Here is a 21,706-nt window from a genome sequence, read left to right as displayed (position 1 = left end):
AATGTTGTTAGCAAAACTTCTACTGTGGGACACAGGGAATAGTCAAATGGAATATATAATGAAGCAGCATAGCTTGAGAAAGAAATAAACTATGTTTGGACTATGCATTTGCAAAACAAATATGTAAAATACTCTCTCAGTCCTACTGTAACATTACCAATATGCAGAGTTGCCTCAGCATGGAAATGAAGTCAGAGTAAGAAGTCCATGCTCTTTCAATCTTTGTTAATTGTTTTAGGTTTCAAAAATCTAAGACAAACCTTAACTGAAACTGATTATTTAATAAACCATATCTATTATTTTGGAATTAATTTTAGAATTACATTATCTCTAATTCTAGAGCTAAGCAAGTATTTGGACTTACAGGGTTTGGGTTTTTTTTTCCCCTATTGCATCTCTTCTGGAAAGGACATTACCTTCTTCTGAAGAACACTTTCAGGACATCTAAGTCCTGTTCTCAAGTCAGGAAGAACCTAATGTTTCTCCAAACCATGGGGGGTTTTTTTAAGGAAAGATTTGATTTTCAACATCTTGAGTCCCGTTTATGGCAAAATAAAAATTTTACTGAAACTTTCTAATCTATAGATTTTTTTACTGGATAAATCTGTTGCTGTGTGGTGTCTGGATAGTTGCATGGTTTCAAAACACATTTTGAGTAAGCTGGACCTAGATGGCAGCATCCATACTGCCACAAATGGAACTACAGTAATAGAAAGCACTATTTTGACTTGTTAGGTTGAAAAACTTCAACTTGATAATAGCATACAAAAGTTTCAATTAAAGTTGTTAGACATGCAGAACTAAAGTGGTGTAACTGGCATCACAAGATATGAAGGTAAGACTAGTATTGTAATGGCTTCACACAGAAAAGACCAATTACAGCGTGATATAGTATTGAGAACTTTGTGCCTATCAGCTGAACTGTGATGGTTGATTTGTTAGCATATGAGGTTTTTTTATTATCTGGAACATAATTCCAGATGTTCCCCAGATATCTGTGTAAGGTCCTCTAAATACCAATTTTCGGGCAGATGTTTAGGTAACTTCTGAATGATGATGTATTATGATGTATGTTACAATGTTAAATTAATTTCTCTTTTAAATTAACTGTGAATGTAACACCTGAGAATAACTTTACAGTTTAGTTTGGTGAACTGTAAATAAATACAGAATAATCTGGAATAGGAGGAAAGTCCACACAGCACTAGGAACTTTAACTGATAAAATCCTGAGATTTACCAGTGTCACGGTAACCACAGGGCTCATCCACTTACTTTTTACTGCAGTCTTGGTTGTAGCTCAGCCAGACGGACATATGCTCCACATTCATTATTTTAATGTATGGCACTAGTAATTTTGCTTCACATAAAATACTTTAACTGTTTTCAGTAGATGAAGTAGGTGAATATGCTTAAATTGAAACTGAACATTACCACTTACATGCATTTTTATTTAGTAGTTGGCAGACAGTCTGTTCCTGCTCCCCCTGAGCAGCCGTCAGTTTTTTGTCTCTTGGTTTTCAGCGTCAGGGTGAATTTCCCCTCAAATTGGGCAGAAGCATCAGTCTGGTAAGACATTGATTACAGTAATTGCACAGAAGAGCAGAGAACACAGCTGTGTGCCAACGTGTTTCCCCTTTAATGCCTCGCCTTTTGTTACTGATGACGATGGCGGCGCCAAGTGCATCATTCCTGAGTAGCTATATACCTCTTCCCTGCTCTGTGTCTGCCTTTCCCTCTGCCTCGAACATTCAGCCGAGTCCGGGATACACAAAGCCCAATTTCCTTCAGCTCCAGCTGCATGCTTACTCCCCGCAAAAGCACCGCCTGACGCGCTCTGCCTGACCCCGCCGGCTCGGGGCCCGCCCGCCGCGGGGAGGTGCCTCCGGGGCGGCCGTTAACGGTCACCTGCCCGGTTTGAACGCGGCGCCCCGCCCCGCTGCCGTTTACTTTCGAACGGCGCGGGCGTTGGCTGCCCTCGCGCACGCGCGGCTCGGCGGCGCTGTGGAGAGCGGCCGGGCGCGGGCCCGCCGGGCGACGCGGCGGTTTGAAGACGTCTGTGGCTTCGCCGTGCAGAGCCCGCCGGCTCCCCGTGCACACGTCTGGGTAGCGGCTCTATGCTGGGGTCCTGGCGCGGCCGTGCGGAGCGGGGCGCAGCCGAGGAGGCGGCGGACGGAGCGGCCAGGTAGGCTGCGGGGCGGGAGCGTGGCGGGGAGCGCGGCTGTGGGAGCGGGGCAGCCTGCCCCGGGGCTGCGGTTGTACACCCCGCCAGCGGGTGTTTCGTGAGGGCTCGCGCGGCCTCCTGAGGTGAAACCGCCCCGCGAGCGGAGCGGTGTCCGGTACGGCCGCTTTCAGCCAGCCTTCTCCAGCCCGCTCGGCTGGGCAGTGCTGGGGTGCCCGCCCCGCGGGCATGGGGACCCCCTGCCCGCCCCTGGCGTGCCCCATCCCTGGCAGTGTTCAAGGCCAGGTTGAACTGGGCTTGGAGCAACCTGCTCTAGTGGAAGGTGTCCTTGCCCATGGCAGGGGATTGGAACTGGGTGAGCTTTAAGGTCCCTTCCAGCCCAAACCGTTCTGTGATTCTATGAAAGGTGTTACCTTCCTTCTTGCTCCACTGCCTAATGTGAAGAGACAGATGACAGATCAGTGCCTAAGGCCAGAAGCTTTAACAGAGTTCAAGTGATAAGGGATGGAGAGCAAATCTTGGCAATGGAATACGAATATGGAAAGGATAGAGTACTACATTTAGGTTTTTTTGAATGTGGTAACTTGTGTAAGCTTGTTATAGTGGCAGCCAGGGAGCCAGTGGAGGGATATATGGAAGGGAACTGTCAGTTCAGCTTGGTGGGGAAACTAGACATGCTGCTCATCATGTGGGCTATTTGTGGTGTGGAGTAAAGCAGTGCAGCTGAAACGAACTGGAATAGATAAGTTTAAGGTCTAGCTGTCGTTTCTGATTTCTGGTGCCTGGCTTCTTGTTACAACCCGCAAACCTGGTGGCTGTGTGACAGGCTCTGTTCCTTTTGGTGCACTGACAAATACTGGAGCTGTGCCTTGGCCTTCTGTTTTTTAAAAAGACTTCTGTCACCCTTTACCATGAAGGTGACTTATAAATGGAAAACACTGTTCACAATGTTATTTAATCTCTTAGTTTTGCACAGTATAAACTTGAGCTTCTATGGCAGTGTTACAGGATGGCTTCGTGGACCTCAGTGGGATGGGGAGACAGCATTTCTGACATGGGTTTAGTTTAAGTACAGTACAGTATTGAAAGTCAGGTCAAATCTTACAGTCTCCTTCAGGGGAGAGCAGATGTTTTCTTTCCTGACAGTGGCATCAAGGAGGAGTAAGAAGCCTGGCAGCCCCTTCTATCTCTGGGTATAGGCTGTCACATCTGTTACCAAGTATCAAATTCACCTTTTAAAATCCTCCAGGCTTTTGCCATAAAGCAGTTAGTTATTTACCTAAACACTGACATATGCTGTATCATAGTTAGAATTGTTTTCAAACACCATCTTGCACAGTTAGCTGGAGGAACAGTGTCCTGATGGATAGGTCAGGAATGCAGTATTGTTAAGGAATGTGCTATGTTACTTTGATCTGCTTAACTGGAGGCTTTGGCAGATAAGCTGTAACACAGGTATACTTTATGAGATGTTTCCACCTTGTCTACAGTATTGCTAATTAGAGGAAGATAAAATGACGGCCACTTAATCGGCCTTCTGTTGCTGGAAGACTTCTGAATCTCACTGTGTTACCAACACAATTACGCTTTTGAATTTTTAAAATACCTTCTAGTTTGTAATGTGCTTGTGCGGAGTGACTCTCATTAGAAATATGCATATACACATGCACACACATATTTGCTACCACAGCTGTCTGGAACATTTAAGGACAAGTAGCTGCTCTGTGCAGGAAAGCATTTACCAGTTTACTGCTCCCCCTTTTTTTTCTCTTTTTTTTTTTCTTTTTTTCTTTATCTTTGCTTAACTCTCTGATGTTGAGTCTGCTCTTTTTTTTTGTTGCTGTTCCAATCTCTCTGTTTCTGTTCGACATCTTCTGATATATTCCCACTGTTGTTTATATGTTGACCATTTCCTACATGCTGCTACCAGTGCAGGATGAAATGGAATGTTGTGATTTCTACCTCTTGCTTCCCTGGTACATATCTGGAATAGTAGTTGTCTAGAACAACTTTAAAAAATCCAACAGCTTCGCTGCAGGCCGCCCGTCCCTCCTGAAGAGCTCGAGGCTATTCATAACAGAGCTATGAAAAAATTTATAAAGTTGCTCCTTTGTTTTTTTGGTAGCAAGCAACTACTTTGCAGTTAAGATAAATTTTTTGAAGATTAATTTTATCTCACCCTTTACATAGCTCAGATAAGCTGGACGTGTGTTCTTTACAAAGAAAACTTCCCTCCTGTGACAGTTTCTTTGAAGAGAACTATGGCTCTAGATTTAGGAAAAATTAGTGATTTTGAACCTAGAGTTGTTTTTGTTGGGTTGTTTTTTTTTTTTAACTATATTAATTCCATATATAAAAAAAAAAGTAATGAATGAGAGCACCTACTGAGCTCTTTTTTAACCATGAGCAAAAACTTAACCTTTTTTTTTAAGTAGAAGTGACATTCCCAAGATTCATAACTTTATATATATATGTGTGTGTGTATAAATACGTGTGCATATATATATAAAAATAAAACCTTTAAATGTATTTCCTCTGAGAATTAATTCACAAAAAATAATTCATCTTGGACAGTGAAGTAGATTGGTTGTTCAGCTTCTTTTCATTATTGACACATTTCTTCAGTTTCAGTGCCTGGAACATCACTTAAAAATGTGAAGTTATTAATGCATAGACCTAAAGAACCTAGTGTTGCCACAGTGGCTGAGTGGAAAGGCTGGAAAATAAAGGCCTGTGCCTCCTAGTAAGAAGAGAAATACCACATGGTGTATAGTAAGAGCAGTGCAGTACAGAGGTAGATGATGTAGTGTCAAAGTGGTGTGATTGTCTTTTGTTAAACATATGTCGTACTTGATATTAATCCTCGTTAAGTAGGAGAATACACTAGTTATAAATGTTAACACACTTGATCATTCTTCTTTTAAAGGGCAGTTCTTAAGAATGATGTCTCTCTCTAGCAGATTTTCTTCCAGCTTTTGTCAAGGTCTCTTTGAAAAAGTGGAGTTCAAATGAGTGATCCAATATTTAGTACCGAGTAGCTGAAAAAAATGACGTGAAGTGTTTTGGATAGATTATTTTTATTTTCAATTTTTTTAAAGCTGAATTAATCAAAATGTGTTTTCAATATAAAGTTGACTAAACAACATACAAATACCTCCTGCAAATGAACTGGATGTTTTGGGTGACGATGGCCATTAGATGTTGATGTTGATATTGTTATTATTGTTGTTATTGTTGTTCAGTCTGGTTTTACAAGGCAGAAGAGTCTGATCAGACTTGCAGAGTTGAACACTTTCACTTTTGGATGTACCAGCCTATCTCGATCAAGTAAGATAAGGCACGCTTACTTCTGTACAAGCACAGTAGGTTTCTCTGTTCAGAAGCTGATTTAACTCTCCAAGAACCAAGGTGTGAGTATTTGGCTTCCAACTTCCGCCAGGTTAGCTCCGTGCCTTTGGCAGGCACAATGCTGCTTAATCGTTTTACTGTAAATTGTTTATTAGTTAGTGGCAAATTTAATCCTTGGTGGTTTTCATAATTCTAGATGCAGTTTAAGCTTTTACTTTCAAAGAAGAGTATAACTAAGAATTCAGCTGCTTTTAAGTAGATTCACTTCAAATCAAACTTTGTTAGTCTCGATATCAGTGAGAAACACCGATAGATCGATGCAAAAACATGTTACTGCATTAAAAAGATTAAGATGTCACAGCAGAACACAATAGCCTCCTGAAATACACCTCGTGGGTAGTTATCTTCCTGACTGAATCAGAGGTTCGGCTGCATCTCTTGCAGCTGGAGTGTCCCAGCTGCATATTGTTGTTTTCAGATTTAGAGGTAGGCCCTAAATTGAGTCTTTGATACTAAATGCTTGAACAATTTCTTTGTTGACTAGAACTGACGAAGGCGACAGGAAAGTGTGACACAAAGGAAGTACGTACTAATTTCCCTATTTTTCTAACAATGTAAAATAAAATTATAATTTGTTATGAAAACTGGCATTGGGGTTGTTATTATTTGTGACTTTACAGTGTGACTTCACAAAGCTGGCAAAATAAAACAGGGCAACATTGCAAAGGGAGGAAAATGAGTGAGTTTTTTAGGTTTGTGCTTAAAGTAACCCAGGAATAACACCACAAGTCTAATTACTGTTAGGGGTATTGTGTTTAAGGGCCACTGAGTTAGACTCTGGTTTGTGCCAGAGAGTGGAGGTGCTAGAGGTGGATTCTGGTAAATCTGACTGTTTATATTACAAAAGTAACATTTGAGGAAAGTTAGGGGAGGAAAAAAAACTTTCTGTACTTATTTTTCTGACACTGAAAATGTTACTCACAGTGGGAGAAAACTTTCATAATTCTTATGTTATTTAGACGCTTTAGTTCTAACTTTTATCACTCTCTTCTACTGTTTCTCACTGTTAAAAATACCTAGTAGCAGATTGCTGCTTTTCCTGACTTTTCAAGGGAGAAGTTGGATATGGGGGAACAGTCTAGTCACATTGCAAGTGCTGATCACAGTTTGCTGAAATATTTGAACAATTGCTCATTTTTGTTCTTGTCTACCTCCCCCCCCCCCCCAATAAAATGCTAATATAGGTCAGGTTATTTGTCATCAACTGTCATGTTGAGGTGCTTAGGTTAATAAAATGATTAAAATGAGTTGATTGTACAGAGATTAAACTGTTCTTTCTTTTTTGTTTTTCTTTCGTAGGACATGCATCACTTTGAGGAAGAACTAACTTGTTCTATTTGCTACAGCATATTTGAAGATCCACGCGTTCTGCCCTGTTCCCACACGTTCTGTAGGAATTGTCTGGAAAACGTCATTCAGCTGTCGAGCAACTTTTCTATCTGGAGACCCCTGAGAATTTCTCTGAAGTGCCCGAACTGCAGGAGCGTTGTGGAAATTCCTGCTGATGGTACAGAATCGTTGCCTATCAACTTTGCACTGAAGGCTATTATTGAAAAATGCCAACAGGAGGATCACTCTGATGTTGCAACCTGCAGTGAACACTACAGGCAACCACTAAACGTTTACTGCCTTTTGGATAGAAAATTGGTGTGTGGCCACTGCCTTACGATAGGAAAACACAATGGTCATCCTATTGATGACCTTCAGAGTGCCTACACAAAAGAAAAGGAGACTTTTGGAAAACTTCTTGAGCAGCTGACTGATAAACACTGGACTGATGTCTGCCTGCTTATTGAAAAGCTGAAAGAACAGAAGTCTCAATGTGAAAGCATTGTCCAGGATGATAGAAAAGCAGTAGTACAGTATTTTAAGAAACTTGGCGAGATCTTGGAGCACAAAAAACAGGCTCTGCTGACAGCACTGGATGAAATGAACGCACACATTTTGGAAGAGTATGAGCCTCTCATTGAGAAGCTGAAGAAAATAAGGGAAGAACAGCTTGAATTAATGTCCCTGCATACCTCTATTAAAAAAGAGGAGTCCCCGCTTATTTTTCTTGAGAAGGTGAATGGTCTACATCAGCGTATAAAAGCTCTGAAACAGAAGGAACTCCCAGATGTTAAACCTGTGGAGATTCACCCCAGGATTGGGCACCTGTTAAAAGATGTGTGGTCCAAAACCAAAATTGGTCAGATCAACAAGATCCTCACTCCAGAAATAAAACTGATTCCAAAAGAGAAGTTCTGCAGCAAAGGCAGCGGAAAGGAAGGAGGAGACTCAGAAGAACTCCTTCAGCCAGTAAATCCTTTTGCAGTCCTGCTTCTCTTGATGATGATGATAGCGTTAACTCTGTTTTCATTTCACAGGCCAGTGTTGTCGGTTGTAATTGAAGATATTCGCACTTATATTTCAGAATTCCTGCTGCTTATTTATCGAGATTTTGTCACTCGTTTGCAGAATACGGTGGATATGCTGGACCATATGTTTAATTTACTGATGGGAAATTTTAGGGAGAACTGTTTCTTTTGACTATCTCAATGATTACTTAGAAGCTGGTTTGTTAAAGCGTTACACTTTTCCTTTATATTTCCATATCCTTCCTTTTTTCTGTATCGTATAGATTTCCTCTTTGCTAACTCTTAACTTTGAAGATTTGCAACAGAAAAGGCTTCTGCTGATGCAGTTACAGTAGGTTGGTAGGTGTTTGTTTGAACTGGAAGGTACTCAGTGGCTGCAAAGAGCTGTGGTTGGCTTCAGACGGTAACCCTGAGTCCTGTTTGTAAGAGCTCCTTGAAAATCTAACAGCTTTTTTTTGAAACTTTTTTTTTTCCCTTCTGTTTTTTGTTTTTTTGTTTTTAATAAAAGCACTACAAGGCTAAAGGTTAGAAGGAGACCTCAGCCACTGGCTCTGGTATGTGTAAAATTCCTATTTTGTATTTTACTGAGCACTCTCTGACTGTTTTACATGACGCATCCATGGTCATTAAAGCGCGTATTCATGGCCCAGGGCTTCATTTTCTTTGTTCCTGGTTATTGGTGAAGAACATGGTTTCATCTTTGTTTTGTTTGGGGTTTTTTTTAACCTGTGCACAATAACTGCATGTCTTTCAGATGGTTTGTGCCTCTTTACAGAGCAGTATTGATAGAAATTCTGGTGAAATACTGCAGTTTTTTAGCACCAGCTACGTGCAAATCATGTGTTTGCTCAGGCTGGCAGGAACCTCTCACCACTCTCAAAAATGAGCCCCGGCTTTGTGCTAAATCATTTCAGATGTGGTGAAAATACAGACATACTGTAGTAAGTAGCAAAACTCCCAGTGAACTCAGTGGCGTAAGGACTTCAAATGTTGTCCAGAGCTCTTAAACAACTTGACAGTGTAAATTTATATTCTACTTTTCAGCACAAATAAGAGGCCTTTACCTTGACACAGAGGAAGTGTGCGCATTTTCTTCCGCAGTCCAATGCTCACTAACCCCCTTTGCTGCTTTTGCTGAGGTGCTCCAGCCTAATTTGTGCTCTAGTGCAGAGGCCCCAGGGAAAGACAGCTTTGGCCTTTTGTTATTAATGGGCTGACTACAGCAAGCACTGGGGCAGCCTCGAAGTGCTGCAGTCACAGCAGCAGAACATGGATCACTAATGATTTTATAAAACCCCCCAAATTATTATTTACCATGTCTAATTGTATTTGACTTTATAACAGGCCTCCTTGGCTGTTGTGTAGTTTTAAATAATAGAAGTTGTTTAAGCAGTGGTTGAATTCTAAGGCTAGCTGCTAACTGGTTGCTATATCAAACCAAAACTTGCTTGTTGTGACCAGCAGATGCTGCTGGGCTCCTGCGAAGTACCCATTGCTGCCAGGCTTCCTGGAGAACTTGAGTGCACAGTTGATTCCGATGCATTCCTTAAGCCTAAATAAATATCCTAGTAAAGATATTGAGATCCTAATATCACCGTATTGATAAAACACTGAGTCAGCAATGCAGTGGTGGCATAGGTCCCTTCCCAACAGCTCAGCATGGTGTATGACCATGTCCAGAGCTAGCAGTGGTCAGGGGAGTGGCCTCTGGCTGTTTCTTTTGTCATGTTTTAGATTCTGAGAGGCAAATCCCATTAATGCCAGAGGTAAGGATTTAGAAGGGTGTGTAAGTGGATCCTGGGCCCACGTAAAAGTTGCCGCATCAACTTCCCAGTAAACTTGAGAGTTTGTTTCTGCCTTAAGCCCTGCTGGAAAGCTGTCACTGGGTGCGTGTGGCTGGCAAAGCCTTGGTGCTGAGTGTTGGTCCTGTGCCCTGTGAGGTATCTTGCCTTCCTGTCTCTTATTTTCCTAACTTTTAAAAACTAAAGAGTTTATAATGCAATTTTATTTTTCAAGACTACAGGAATTTATAAAATGTCTTTACCACTGGTTTAAACATTTAGTACTTCTAGTACTTTTAATAAATTTGCATACAAATAAAACGTATTCTTACAGTAGGCTTGGCTAACACCTCCATTTCCTTCCCTCTGATCCTGAAGAGCACTGACCCAGTGAGCGAAGGCAGAGGAGCCAGTCTTGCCTACACAGGAATGTGCAGCAACACTGTCTCCAAGTGACCCTTTTTATTTTTGGCAGCGAGTCCCCAGTCTACGCGTCCCACTGTGGATTGCAGAGTCATGCACCCTGCCCACCACAGGCCCACTTCACCTGGCTTTGTCAGCAGGTGGCAAGTGCTGGTGCAGTGACTCCTTTTCCTCTTAGCCCAGTCTGCTAAGCATTGCACAGCTAAGCCCTGCTCTGTTCTGTCCTCCATGCTGAGTTTGAGAGAGAGAAACAAACTTTATCAAGAAAATCAAACCTTTTAACTGCATTTTAATTGAGGGGTTTGTGCCCTTCAAACCTGGGGTGGGGTTTCTTTCTGCTTCTTGAGCTAGGTCATTACTCTGCTGCTGCACTTTAAAAGGGCTGCTTCTTGATCCATACATTTTTGTTCTTGGCTGGTCCTGCCCATCTGCTGATCCTGAAGCTGCACTGCAACACTTTCTGGCTTCATCCTGAGACAGGAAAGCCAAAACTGCACAGCTGGAGGGGGGCTGCAGAAGAGATGTGGTCCCATTTTTCTCATCCAATGTCATGTGTGTGACTGTTGCTGCAGTTTCTGAACACTGCCCAAATGCAAGACCCTGGTCACCTCCTGACAATAATTCAGGCTTTACCCATGTACGTTAATTTGATAAATCTTAATGTTGAACATTACATGGAGAGCATATCTCTACACTTTATAGCTAATTATTCCAGTAGGACTCCCTCCCTTACCTGTTCCAGATCTGCTCCCTGTTGACGGGGCCTCTGGTGCTGGGCTGAGCCTGTCCCATCCCTGGGGTTGGGTCAGTTCTGCATAATTCCCTGCCTCAGGAAGCGTGCCAACATGTGACAGATACACTCCTACTTCAGGGAGCAGTTCCAGTGCAAGTGTGCCACGCTGGCCTGGGTTTTGGAGTAAAACACGCAATTTCAGTTCTAAAAGTACAAAAAAACCCCCCTACCAAAACAAAAACAAACAAACAAAAACCAAAACCCCACACCCTTCCTGTACTGAACAACCCCAAGTGCATGCTGTGGCCTGCGGAAGGGGAGAGGAAAGTAACAGAAGAGCAGCTTCCTAAACTGAACCAAGTCACTACAAAATGGCTACCAAATTGGCTGTTCCCTAAACCGTGCAGCAGGACATAGGACATTATACACATGTAAATGATACATATACCGACCTGACTTGCTGGAACTCGTACCATACAATGTTACAGGACATTGATGACATTTGAAAGCAATTTCCTTACTTTAATAAACACAGCAAAAAAAGGCATTTAAAACCAAATGTGGAACCCAAGCATTGACGTAAAGCCTATACCTGGAGTATTAAGATACAGCTAAATACATAATTTAGGGAATAGATTTTCTCTTTTATTCAGTTCATAAAATTAAGATATAAAGTCTATGTATAATTAAAAAAAAATTAAGTTTATTGAGGCTGGTTTGATTAAAAAGCTCAAACACAAAAGAAAAATAATCTCAAAAAGTGTATAATACATGAAACAGCAGCAATGAGAATGTAAGTGCACTCTACTCTATGGTTGAGCTATACCGCACCCAATAGCCTTGAGTTCATCCAGTCCTTTAGCTGCAATAACTTTGGGGTTTGTTGCCACGCTTTTTGTCGTATTGTGAGTCTTATAAATTCCAATTAACCTGTCCGCAATCTCAAACATGTTGTTCCGCAGGGAGATGACAATGAACTGTGCATTTTTGGTTTGCTCCTGAAATAGAATTTGTTTGTGTCAGCCCATAGTTTTTCAAAACTCCATTCCTGTATGATCCCTACGTTCACATTTTAGGAACTAAGGAATACATTGCTACAAGTGCATCACTCAACAAGTCGTGATGGTGACAGTTCCTGCTGTCTGTAATCTGCCTGTGCGCAGCACATGCCCAGTGTGAGGCTCTGTCATGTACCTCAGTGTTTGTTTCCTCCTTTTACCTTTTACATCACCTACTTGAGTGAATTCGATGCCACGTGCATAATTTCTTTCCAGAGATGGAATTCACCACAGTTTTAACATGAGTTCCACAAGAAGGCGGGTATTACTAAGTTACCTGAATTGTTACAGGAAGGCTTGCTTTAGGGATGAAAAGGAAACCAAACCTATTTCCATTTCCTGTGAGACAGGGGCAAGCAAGCCCTCTGCTGACAAGGACAAGCCTTGACAAATGCTAGTGCTGTGATCCTGAGGTGGAACAATAGATAACATATCTAAATCTGTGGTACTTTAGGAATAAAGCCAACATTAAGAATCTAGCACCATCACTGGAAGTTCACCAGTCCTCCAAGCCCTGTGGAGATCTTGAGCGCATTAGGCAGGAGAAGCAAAGCCAAGGTACAATGCCCTTGGCTCTGACTGTATACAAGATTCCAGCTACAGCTTTATACTAAGCCATGATTTTAATTTAGGAGCTACACTATACTAAATATTAAATTCAAGTGCTAGTCAACGCTGCAGTTGAAATCACTTTGCTCTACCAAATCATCCTCCTCTGTGAAAATACAGGCATTGTGGAAGGAAAGTTTAAAACTACAGCTGCAGGCAGGTATTTTCAAAGTGTTTCCCTCATTTTAAGTAAGGATCATAATCTTTGGCACTTCTAGGGCATTCCCAAAACTGGTGGTTATACTTTGGAGAATTCTGAAAATTCTAAGTTTAAATTAGCAACTGATGGAACTGTAGTAATGTAAATGTTTGCCTCAAATATGATAATGACAGAATTTTTATAAGCATGAAAGAAAAAACCCCAAGACACTAATAAAGACACAGATCTAATAAGCTTGTGGGAAACAGCTGATGTTAATGAAATGGAAGTACAGAACCCAGGAACCTTGGCTGCTCCCGAGAATGAAATAATGAGATTGGATGCACAAACGTTACTAAGAGCTAAGTAAGTTACTCTGTTCTCAGCTGATTACAGCTGGTGGCTTTGGGGAAAGCATGTTCATTTTAAAGAGGAAGCAATAGCAGCAAAAGTGTATGGAAACATGGCACCTTTGGTAAATTCCAGCATTCTTTAGGCAGCTTTGAAACAGGATTTAGAAGGAAAAAAATTTGTAAATCCTCTATAAGTCGCCTCATTTCAGGAAAGCATCAGACTTAGCAGCTTAGAAAAAAACATGCAGAAAGCAGCATTCTAAGAACCATTCTAGAAATCTGCTTAGCACATCATTTCCACTTAATGCTCTGTTATTCTGGATTTTTAAATCTGGCCTTAATTGTGCTACCATTTCATCTTCTCTGGCAGAGAAGAAAATATCCGAGAAAAATTATACTACAGTAGTTACCATTAAATACTTACATATATGTAAAACGCTACAATAGACACATTTTTGAAGTCAAGTGCTGCATCAATTTCGTCCATAAAATAAAGTGGCGTTGGTTTGTAATGATGGAGAGCAAAAACTAAAGCCAGTGAACTAAGGGTCTTCTCGCCTCCCGATAAGTTAAATATCTTCTTCCAACTTTTCTTGGGAGGCCGAACGCTGAAACAGATCAAGATTTTGTAAGTTATAAGTATGTTGTGGTGAAAAGCAAGTCATGAGATGGGAGGGAATTCTTGGAAGACATGGATGCATAAAGAAGCTTGACTAAAACCACAGATGAGCTGCTTGGTACTCTCAGTCCTCTGCAGCGGGGAGGAAGTGAAGCGGATTTTTTCTGTTCCCTGAGGAGTAACTCCCTGGGTACACACAAAGTGATGTGGTCAGCCAGTTTTTTCTGGAACTCAAACACATGGCTGTGCTCTGCAGGAGCTACAAGAACTGAAGAATTGCTATTTAATTATCTTTCAAAAGTACTATTCTGCTCTTATTAATGTAGGTGATTAATGTACTCCTAGGAGCATTTATGACAGAATAATCTGTAGTTACCACTGTGATTGACACAAGTCCCTAGGCAGAATGAAACAATTTGGGAATTAAGAAACTGAGAAATTACTTCAAATTACTTTGTAACTGCTGTTAGTTACTCATTTCTCCAGGAGAAATGGATCTCAGTGCTAAAAAGCTGTGGCTTTCGTCAGCATCTTGCCAACACCTCTCTTGGTTAGCTGCTATCAGTGAAAAATTAAAAAGCAGGTTGATAAAAAAAGGAATACAACGATTAAGAATTAGAGAATTACGACAACATATTTTGACAAACCTAAACATGATTCCCTCAGAGAAGGGATCCAGACTGTCCACAAGTTCTAACTCGGCATCCCCTCCCAGTGTAAGCATCTGGTAGTTCTCCTTCAGTTTATTTGTTATTACATTAAATCCTGCCATAAACTCATTTAGCCTTTGTTTCCGGAGATCTTCAAAAGCTTGCCTGAAGTTGTCTCTCTCATTGGTAACGTCATCCAGTTCAGCCACATGTTTCAAGTACAGCTCTTCCTGTAGAAAAAAACCACAGCAAACCAGAAGTACAGTAAAAGAAGCTGTCTCCTTAATTTCAATTTTAAACCTGTTTAAACCATTTGAAAATTCATTTGTCCCAGAATGGTTACCAGCCTTGAAAACAAAAGAACCAACCAAACTATCTCTTTTTTTTTCCTCATCTCTGTATTGCTGATGGAAAACTCTTGTTGAATAGTCCGATATTACTGAAGCGAGTACTGTAAGGAGAAAAAATTCCTAGTGTGTGGTGTTGTGGGTCTGTCTAGACTGTCAAAACTGGTTGACTTTAAGTCAACTTTCTTCCCGACTTCTAAATAAACTAAAAGCTGAGTGTTCAAGGCCAGGCTGGATGGGGCTTTGGCCAATCTGGTCTAGGGAGGGTGTCCCTGCCCTGCCCGTGGCAGGGGGTTGGAAGCTTTAAGGTCTCTTCGAACCCAAACCATTCAACGAGTCTATGAACTTTCACAGGAGAAAGTTGTCTTCACCTGACATTGATGGCACCAAATATAGAAGGCATATATAAGCTCCTAGAGACAACTTTGACATGGCTAAGGGCAAGCTAACAAATACTCAGAGAAAATTCAAGGGTTCCATTTCAGTTTCCAAAAGAAAGGAACTGAAGAAGAATGGGATCACCATTTCCTGGTACGCCTGTAAGCGATAACAAGTACATTTTTATGACTGTAGGATCTTGTCTGAGCAGTCACCGATAGAAAAAATACACAACTGGACAGCTACCACCATACTTCAAAAGCAAAGATACAGATTCTTTACAGATTCAAGTACCGGAAAATAAAAAAGCTGCAGATGCAACGCTTACCTTTGATGAGGGGTGTACCAACTGCACAAACAGGCAATACAATACTGAAAAGATGAATCTCATGACTGCCCAGCAGTAATTAACCTTACCTTCTTCTTGTATTCTGCAATAGCACCAAGGTTGGGTTTCATTTCATTACACTGGGCTTCCAGGAGAGCTATTTGATTAGTGATAACATTGGGATCCTTGAGAGCCTCCAGCTCTTCTTGACTTAGTACTGGAAGTTCTTCAGGTTGTTTATCTTCTATGGGGTGCAGTGATAATTTTGACATCTAAAATTCAAAACCAGTTACTAGAAATCTTTAAAGATCACATTCATTATCACATGAACATTTCTAAAATAAACATTTTCTGTGTTAGTACATTCTGAAGCTTCCAATCTCAAAACATTCAAAGATTCTTCACATAAACCCTTTTAAAAATGAGATGTGAAAAAGACAACAGATTTCCTTTTATGCTGATAGTTCTGATTCTGAGAATTATATACATCATTCTTACAGAGAAGATTTCTGTGAAATATGAGCAGCAGCAGATAAAGAGGAAATCACCTCTATGGATGCCACAGAACTTTTAACAATGACACGCTCAATACTTTATGTGTTCAAGACTGAAAGGTTTCTGACAACAGCTTTGCTTGCCAGGTAGCTGCCCCTGTTACCCTCATGTTAATGCGGGTATAAAGGGCACTGTGCTTTGCAAGACCATCTGCTGGCCTAGATCCCTACCTCTATTAAAAGTTTAAATATGAAGTAGAAAGGACATATAATAAAAAGGTAACTTTATGAGCTTCAGGCATCTAACTAGCTTTGTCTCCAAGCGTACCTCCCTGGGCACACACCTGATTTTTGCTGTTTCTGTAAACCAGGAAAACCAAACCAGCATTGCCTTTTGTTGACTTTGCACTCCGCCAGCCTACAGGCCAGAAAATGCCAGGATTCTGTGCAGAACTGTTTCCAGAATTTAAAGCCCTTTCCAACAGCTGATCACACTTGTGACATTAACACACCAAGCATCGGGCAGTGCTTAGAACCAGCTTATTCAACAGAACAGGAGCTGTGAGAACAAATGTGACTGCAAGAACCTCTGTGCAAAGCTGTGCGCTTGCCTGCAGGAAGGCTGCCAGCAGTCCTGCTCGGATACAACCCTGAGTCCGAGAAGCTAGGTGTTCTAGCACTGGAGTTAGGAATTCCTTGCTCCCACTGGCTCTAATTTATTCAATGAGCTGGTTCAAGCAGCAATCTGAGGAGCAGAATTTCTTCCTGGCCCCAGGGAATTCCTACTGTCCCGATTATGTGTAACTGGGGGAAAGGCAATTTGATATACCAAATGGACTACAAGTTTAGGCAAATTGCTTTCAAGAAAAAGGTCTTGCCATTTTGTAAAGAACAGCTTAGTGGACACGGCACTGAGTACACTTATGCGTAACTTGTAGTTTAGTTATCAATACCTTACTCCTCTTTGCTTCTCTCACCTATGAGGATGCCTACCCTTTTGAAACCTTTTTAGTGTGTACAGAGAGGATACGCGGACACAAAAGTTCTCCTGGTTGCCATTTATGGCCTACATATTTTGCCCTCATTGCTCTTAATTACTCATAGATAGTGTTGTGTCAGTTCTAATTATTCAACTGTTCTTTCATTAATTAATAAACTTGAAAAGCTAGAAGCTAAACCATTTAATTCACAACTCATCTATAACTTTGAATGTAAACCAGAGAAAGATTGAAAAGTCATCTTTTTTAGAGTTGTTTTTTTATAGCATAAACACAAACCGTGAGCTTAATATTAATTTTCTCCCAAATTATCTGTTTTCTATCTACATGTTAACATATTAATCCTTTGAGATCTCACAGTTCTAGTTTTTGGAACTTACTATTTCCTTACCTCTTTTTGCCAGTATTTCATCTTTGACTGGTGTGCAGAAATATGACTGTCAATTTGTTCCATTTTCAGCTTAATATTAAGAGCTTCCTTTTGAAGTGCATGTTCCTCATCCTGAATGATTTTTATCTCCTGGAGTAAATCATGATGCTCCTGTTGAATTCCTGGCAACGCTTCCTAAACAGAAATGACCAAAAAAGCACATTAATCAGTTGCCTACAAAAATGTTACAACTTTTCTCAGGTTATAGGTTTGCTTTCATGATATTATTCACAGAACTTACTCTCCACAATCCAAAGTATTGATGTAAACAAATATATATTCTTGTATTTAGATTAACCTGGTCACTGAATTCTCGAATGACTGAAAATATGCTGCAGTTTATATTTTCTTTCCAGCTCTGGATCAAACAAGTCCTACACTGGGATGTTTTTAGCTAAAAGGCAGTTTTAGAGACAAGCAGTCTCAAAGAAACAGCTTTATTTGGAAGAATTTCAGCCATCCTGTTTTTTTCACTGTTTCTTGTACATAAATGTGGATGCAAACTTAAGTACCACATAGCTGGGGGAATGAAAAAAGTATCTATTCTTAAGTTTTAAACCAAATAATTTCTTTGGGAAACCTGGTTTAATTTATTGTTTAGCTTCAGAAAATCAAGTCAAGATATATTTCCAGGTAAGTATAAAAGAAAGAAAGAAACAAACAAACATCATTCCCATTCCCTGACCATCATGGAATGTCACTCTGCTGCTATACAACATTTGCATAAGAACAGAATAGAAGAATATAACTAGGATCTAATAAGGATATAACTCATCATCCTGACTTTACCTGAAGACCACACTGCTTACTAGGACTGGTTTACCCTACTTCCCCAGCCCCCGCATCATCTGTATTTAACAGTCAACTTTGATTAAACAAAACTACTAATTCTGTGTGACTGCACACGATATATTGCAGGATACAGAAAATAACATTCTTTGCCATTTTATCCCTGTGGGAATTTTTGGAGGATGAGTAGTAGTGTACTATTCAGTGCTGCTTCAGACCAGCATTGTCAAGTCTGAGGCTTAAATGGCAGGGGAGCTGTTTTTAAATACATGAAGGTAGTACCAGGTAACACAACCCCTCAGCTGGGCCTGCCTGGAATGCCTGAGGGCAAAGGCTGGCAGACATCAGGCCTTAGAACAATTCTGGCACAACAACTACTATCTAAAATCGACTTCACATGCTGCATCCTCTGTGAGGGAATACACCAAATTAACATGACACTTACTTCGGCTTGCCTGCAGTCATTCATAACCTCAGCAGCTTTGGCTTCCAGTTCAGTCAGTTCTTTCATTAAGTCTTTAATTTCTTTCTCATTGTCTTCCAATTCCTTCTCCGTGTGAAGAAGAGCATCTTGAGATTTTTTCACGTTTCTGCATGTGCAGAGAGGTTTGTATTCCTCACGTGAGTGCAAATATGACGTAAGATAATCTAGACACACAATCTTACCTATGTTCAATAACTATTACCAACCAAATAGGAAGTGCTCATTTATCCATGAACTCTCATACTCCTGAGATATTCAAGTAAAACAAAGTTGCCTTCCTAAAGCATATAGCAGAGAAGCCTCACTAAATCACTTAATTTGTTCTTTCTGAGGCAGTTTGACATTTGTTAAGTATTCATTATTATTATGTTAAGCTAACATAAAAAGTGTATCACATTTTATTTCCTGACATGCCTTATAATAGAATGAGTCCTTTCAGATTTGAAGTGCTCTGCTGCATGGTAAGTAAGTGTTATTTTGAATCTTTATCCTGAAATGTTGCTTTTTAGTGATAGACAAATATTAGCAAAAAAAAAAATTAAACATTAATTTTAAGCTCCCTATTAAAAACTACAGCATTTCTCTTTACCTCCTTGACATAAGCAATATTCAGTATTAAGACACATGATTGAAAATTAAGATGTTAAGGTCACAGGATTTTTAGCTATGAAGGCTCCTTAAACGAAGGAAATGTCTCGTAGGTACCGATGCCAACATATACAGTTATTTGAAGGCTGACATCTCTCTTCCCCAGTCAGGTTTCACTAAGCTTTCTAGGTCTGTAACGCACACTAATTCACAGAGATTATGGCTCTTAATTAAGAACCAGTCTAACCCTGAGGTAAATCAGTTTAGAGAAAAAAATATTACCTTCTACCTCCTGTCTTCCTCCCATCATAAAGAGGGGAAAACCATCTCCCCCGGCCTGACCAATCCCCCCAAAAATGTCCAAACATAATCAGGCAGGAACCACAGCCACACAGTCACAGCTTAAAGCAGCTGAGCCCACCAACATCCACCTTACCTATCCGCAGTCTTGATTGCCACCTGGGCTTTAGTAATAGTTGAAAAACATTCGTCTATTTCTTTGTTGATCTTGTTAAGTTTGTCTTGATGTGGTTTAAGTTTCTGATTATTGGTATCAATTATGAGGTTATGTAGTCGTTTAACTTCACTTTCTATTTCACCAGCTTTTGCAGCAGCACAGTCATAATCTGTTGATGAATAAAAAGGTCATTGAGCTGTCTCTGTGAACACCAGACTACTGCAGCACAACAAAAAGCTATACTGTATGAATATATTGAGAAGTTTACCTGTTTCTTTATACTGTGAAAAATGTTTTGGTTTCGTTTTTTTCTTTTTTGCTGTGGCTAAACCAAAAATTACCACCCACATCTTTCTGACACTGTTCTACTGCCAAAGCTTTTTCTGGTGTAAATCAAAACTAGTTGGATTACTTACTGTATATAGAGGATTTAAATAGACGAGATAACACATAAGAAGCTCATTCTCGGCATTTATTTAATGGGAAGATGCTCCAAGGTTAAGCTCTAAGAACTGGCTGCTAACTGTTGCTCAGCAGCTAGTGTTACTGTATAGTTACTGCACATGTTGAATACCCTAATCTACCTTCAAAGTTCCCCTATTTAGCTTATACTTACAACTGAACAAAACCATTTTAATAAGTTAAACAGCTTTCAAAAACTGAACACCACAGCACCTTACCATTGTAAGGGCAAAACAAAATCCCCTACTGAGTTTGCTACAGATTTCCAATTTCCTTTTGGGGCCAGAAGGGGTAAAGCAAAGACAGGCAAGATGAAAGGCAGTCATCTCTCCAGAGGAGAACACAGGTCTGTGTTTCTCCATTACTTAGTAGAAATGTTAGAGAAGATATTTATAATATCAAACCTTAGCATTATTGAGGAAGTAAAGCATTCATACTCTCTTGATGCTATACTGTTCCCAAGAGGCAGAGGGAATCCACAGTAGTATGTATTCTCTTTCCTAAAATGCTATCAAAGCAGAACTGTGGGGGAAGGGAACTGTGTTTTACTGGGCTCATATTACTCCCTGAGCAAGAAATTCAAAGAAACAGTCAAGGTTTACTTTACCAAGCTACCAGTTTCTTCAGAGTAACTGTTATTCCAGTTCTCAAAGTCAACATCTTTCACAAGAAGAATGGGGGTACACTGTGCCCACAACAGATTACAGGGTATTCATCTTAGAGAGTCACGTAACAGGCCAGTTAGAGCATGGCAAAAGCTTTTACCTGACTTTAATCTCATTAGCTCCACATTAACAATTCTTCCCCCAATTAAACTTAGTTTCCCTATGAACCTGTCTGTAACACAGCCATAAATATCTAACCAAATAAACAAAAAATACCAAAATGGATGTTTACTTCAGCTTGACTGAAACGTGAACTTGAGCAATCGCAAAAAAAGGGCCTCACTCTCTAATCTCTGGAGGCACCTTTTGCCTCCCCCTTTGAAGAAGGAGTTCCAACCCAAGGTATGGTTCCGCAACTGGAAATCTGAAAGAACAAAGCTGTAACCATTCATTCCTGCTTTAGTGAAATAATATGACTACAATTTTTATCTTTAATCCCTTCTCCACAAAATGTACCTTTTTTATAACCATTAAGGACTTTTTCCAATTCGTTCTGTTTGGTTTTGTCTGGAGCAGTAGCAATTACATTGGCTTCAAGTTCCTTAATGCGGGTTTTCAGATGAATTTCTTGTTCAGGTAAATTCTACAGAAAAACACAACTGTGTCAGAATCCTGTATTTCAGAGACTCTTGACACTAACAAGGACTATGTTAAGCAGAGGCTGAGAAGCCATCCCCCTGCACATTGATGGAGAAGCCAGATATTGCCTCAATAACAAATTTGTTCACCTTGATACTTGCTGAATACTTTTCTAAATTATTTTTCATTTCCCGAACATCTCGTTGCAGTTTGCTTATAGCTTCTTCAAGTAGTGATTTCTCTTCTTCATACTGTACTGCTCTTTTAGAATCCTTCTGCAGTTGACATTCCATTTTATTGACCTACACAAAAATGAGGTGTGATCATCTGCCTGGTAAAGCAAAACCTCATTCACCTGCTCAACAGTCTATGATCTCATAAAACACAGAAATAAAG

The 21,706-nt window shown here is 40.4% G+C and overlaps 2 protein-coding genes across 7 annotated transcripts in view; one reads left to right on the top strand and one right to left on the bottom strand.

The window, feature by feature from the left end:
• The first annotated feature begins 1,978 nt into the window (after positions 1-1,978).
• On the top strand, positions 1,979-8,867 carry TRIM59 (tripartite motif containing 59). Its single transcript, XM_030494908.1, has 2 exons — positions 1,979-2,184; positions 6,889-8,867. The coding sequence occupies exon 2, from the start codon at positions 6,892-6,894 to the stop codon at positions 8,116-8,118; it is 1,227 nt and encodes a 408-aa protein (XP_030350768.1). The 5' UTR covers positions 1,979-2,184; positions 6,889-6,891; the 3' UTR covers positions 8,119-8,867.
• A 1,023-nt stretch (positions 8,868-9,890) lies between these two features.
• The window catches only part of SMC4 (structural maintenance of chromosomes 4), a 39,503-nt gene continuing 27,687 nt past the window's right edge, over positions 9,891-21,706 (bottom strand). For 5 of the 6 annotated variants that reach the window (XM_030494896.1, XM_030494898.1, XM_030494895.1 and 2 more), the window contains 9 exons: positions 21,460-21,612; positions 21,188-21,314; positions 19,584-19,773; positions 18,521-18,665; positions 17,248-17,421; positions 15,454-15,636; positions 14,309-14,541; positions 13,467-13,650; positions 11,380-11,881 (listed from right to left, as the gene is read on the bottom strand). In XM_030494896.1, coding sequence (XP_030350756.1) covers positions 11,693-11,881; positions 13,467-13,650; positions 14,309-14,541; positions 15,454-15,636; positions 17,248-17,421; positions 18,521-18,665; positions 19,584-19,773; positions 21,188-21,314; positions 21,460-21,612 — 1,578 coding nt within the window. In that variant the 3' untranslated portion in view covers positions 11,380-11,692. Of the gene's footprint in view, positions 10,733-10,883; positions 11,882-13,466; positions 13,651-14,308; positions 14,542-15,453; positions 15,637-17,247; positions 17,422-18,520; positions 18,666-19,583; positions 19,774-21,187; positions 21,315-21,459; positions 21,613-21,706 lie in introns of those variants that run through there. The other variant, XR_003992655.1, reaches the window with a different exon arrangement.

Source organism: Strigops habroptila, chromosome 8 (assembly GCF_004027225.2).
Source record: "Strigops habroptila isolate Jane chromosome 8, bStrHab1.2.pri, whole genome shotgun sequence".
NCBI lineage: Eukaryota > Metazoa > Chordata > Aves > Psittaciformes > Psittacidae > Strigops > Strigops habroptila.
This window is presented reverse-complemented; position numbering and strand designations above follow the sequence as displayed.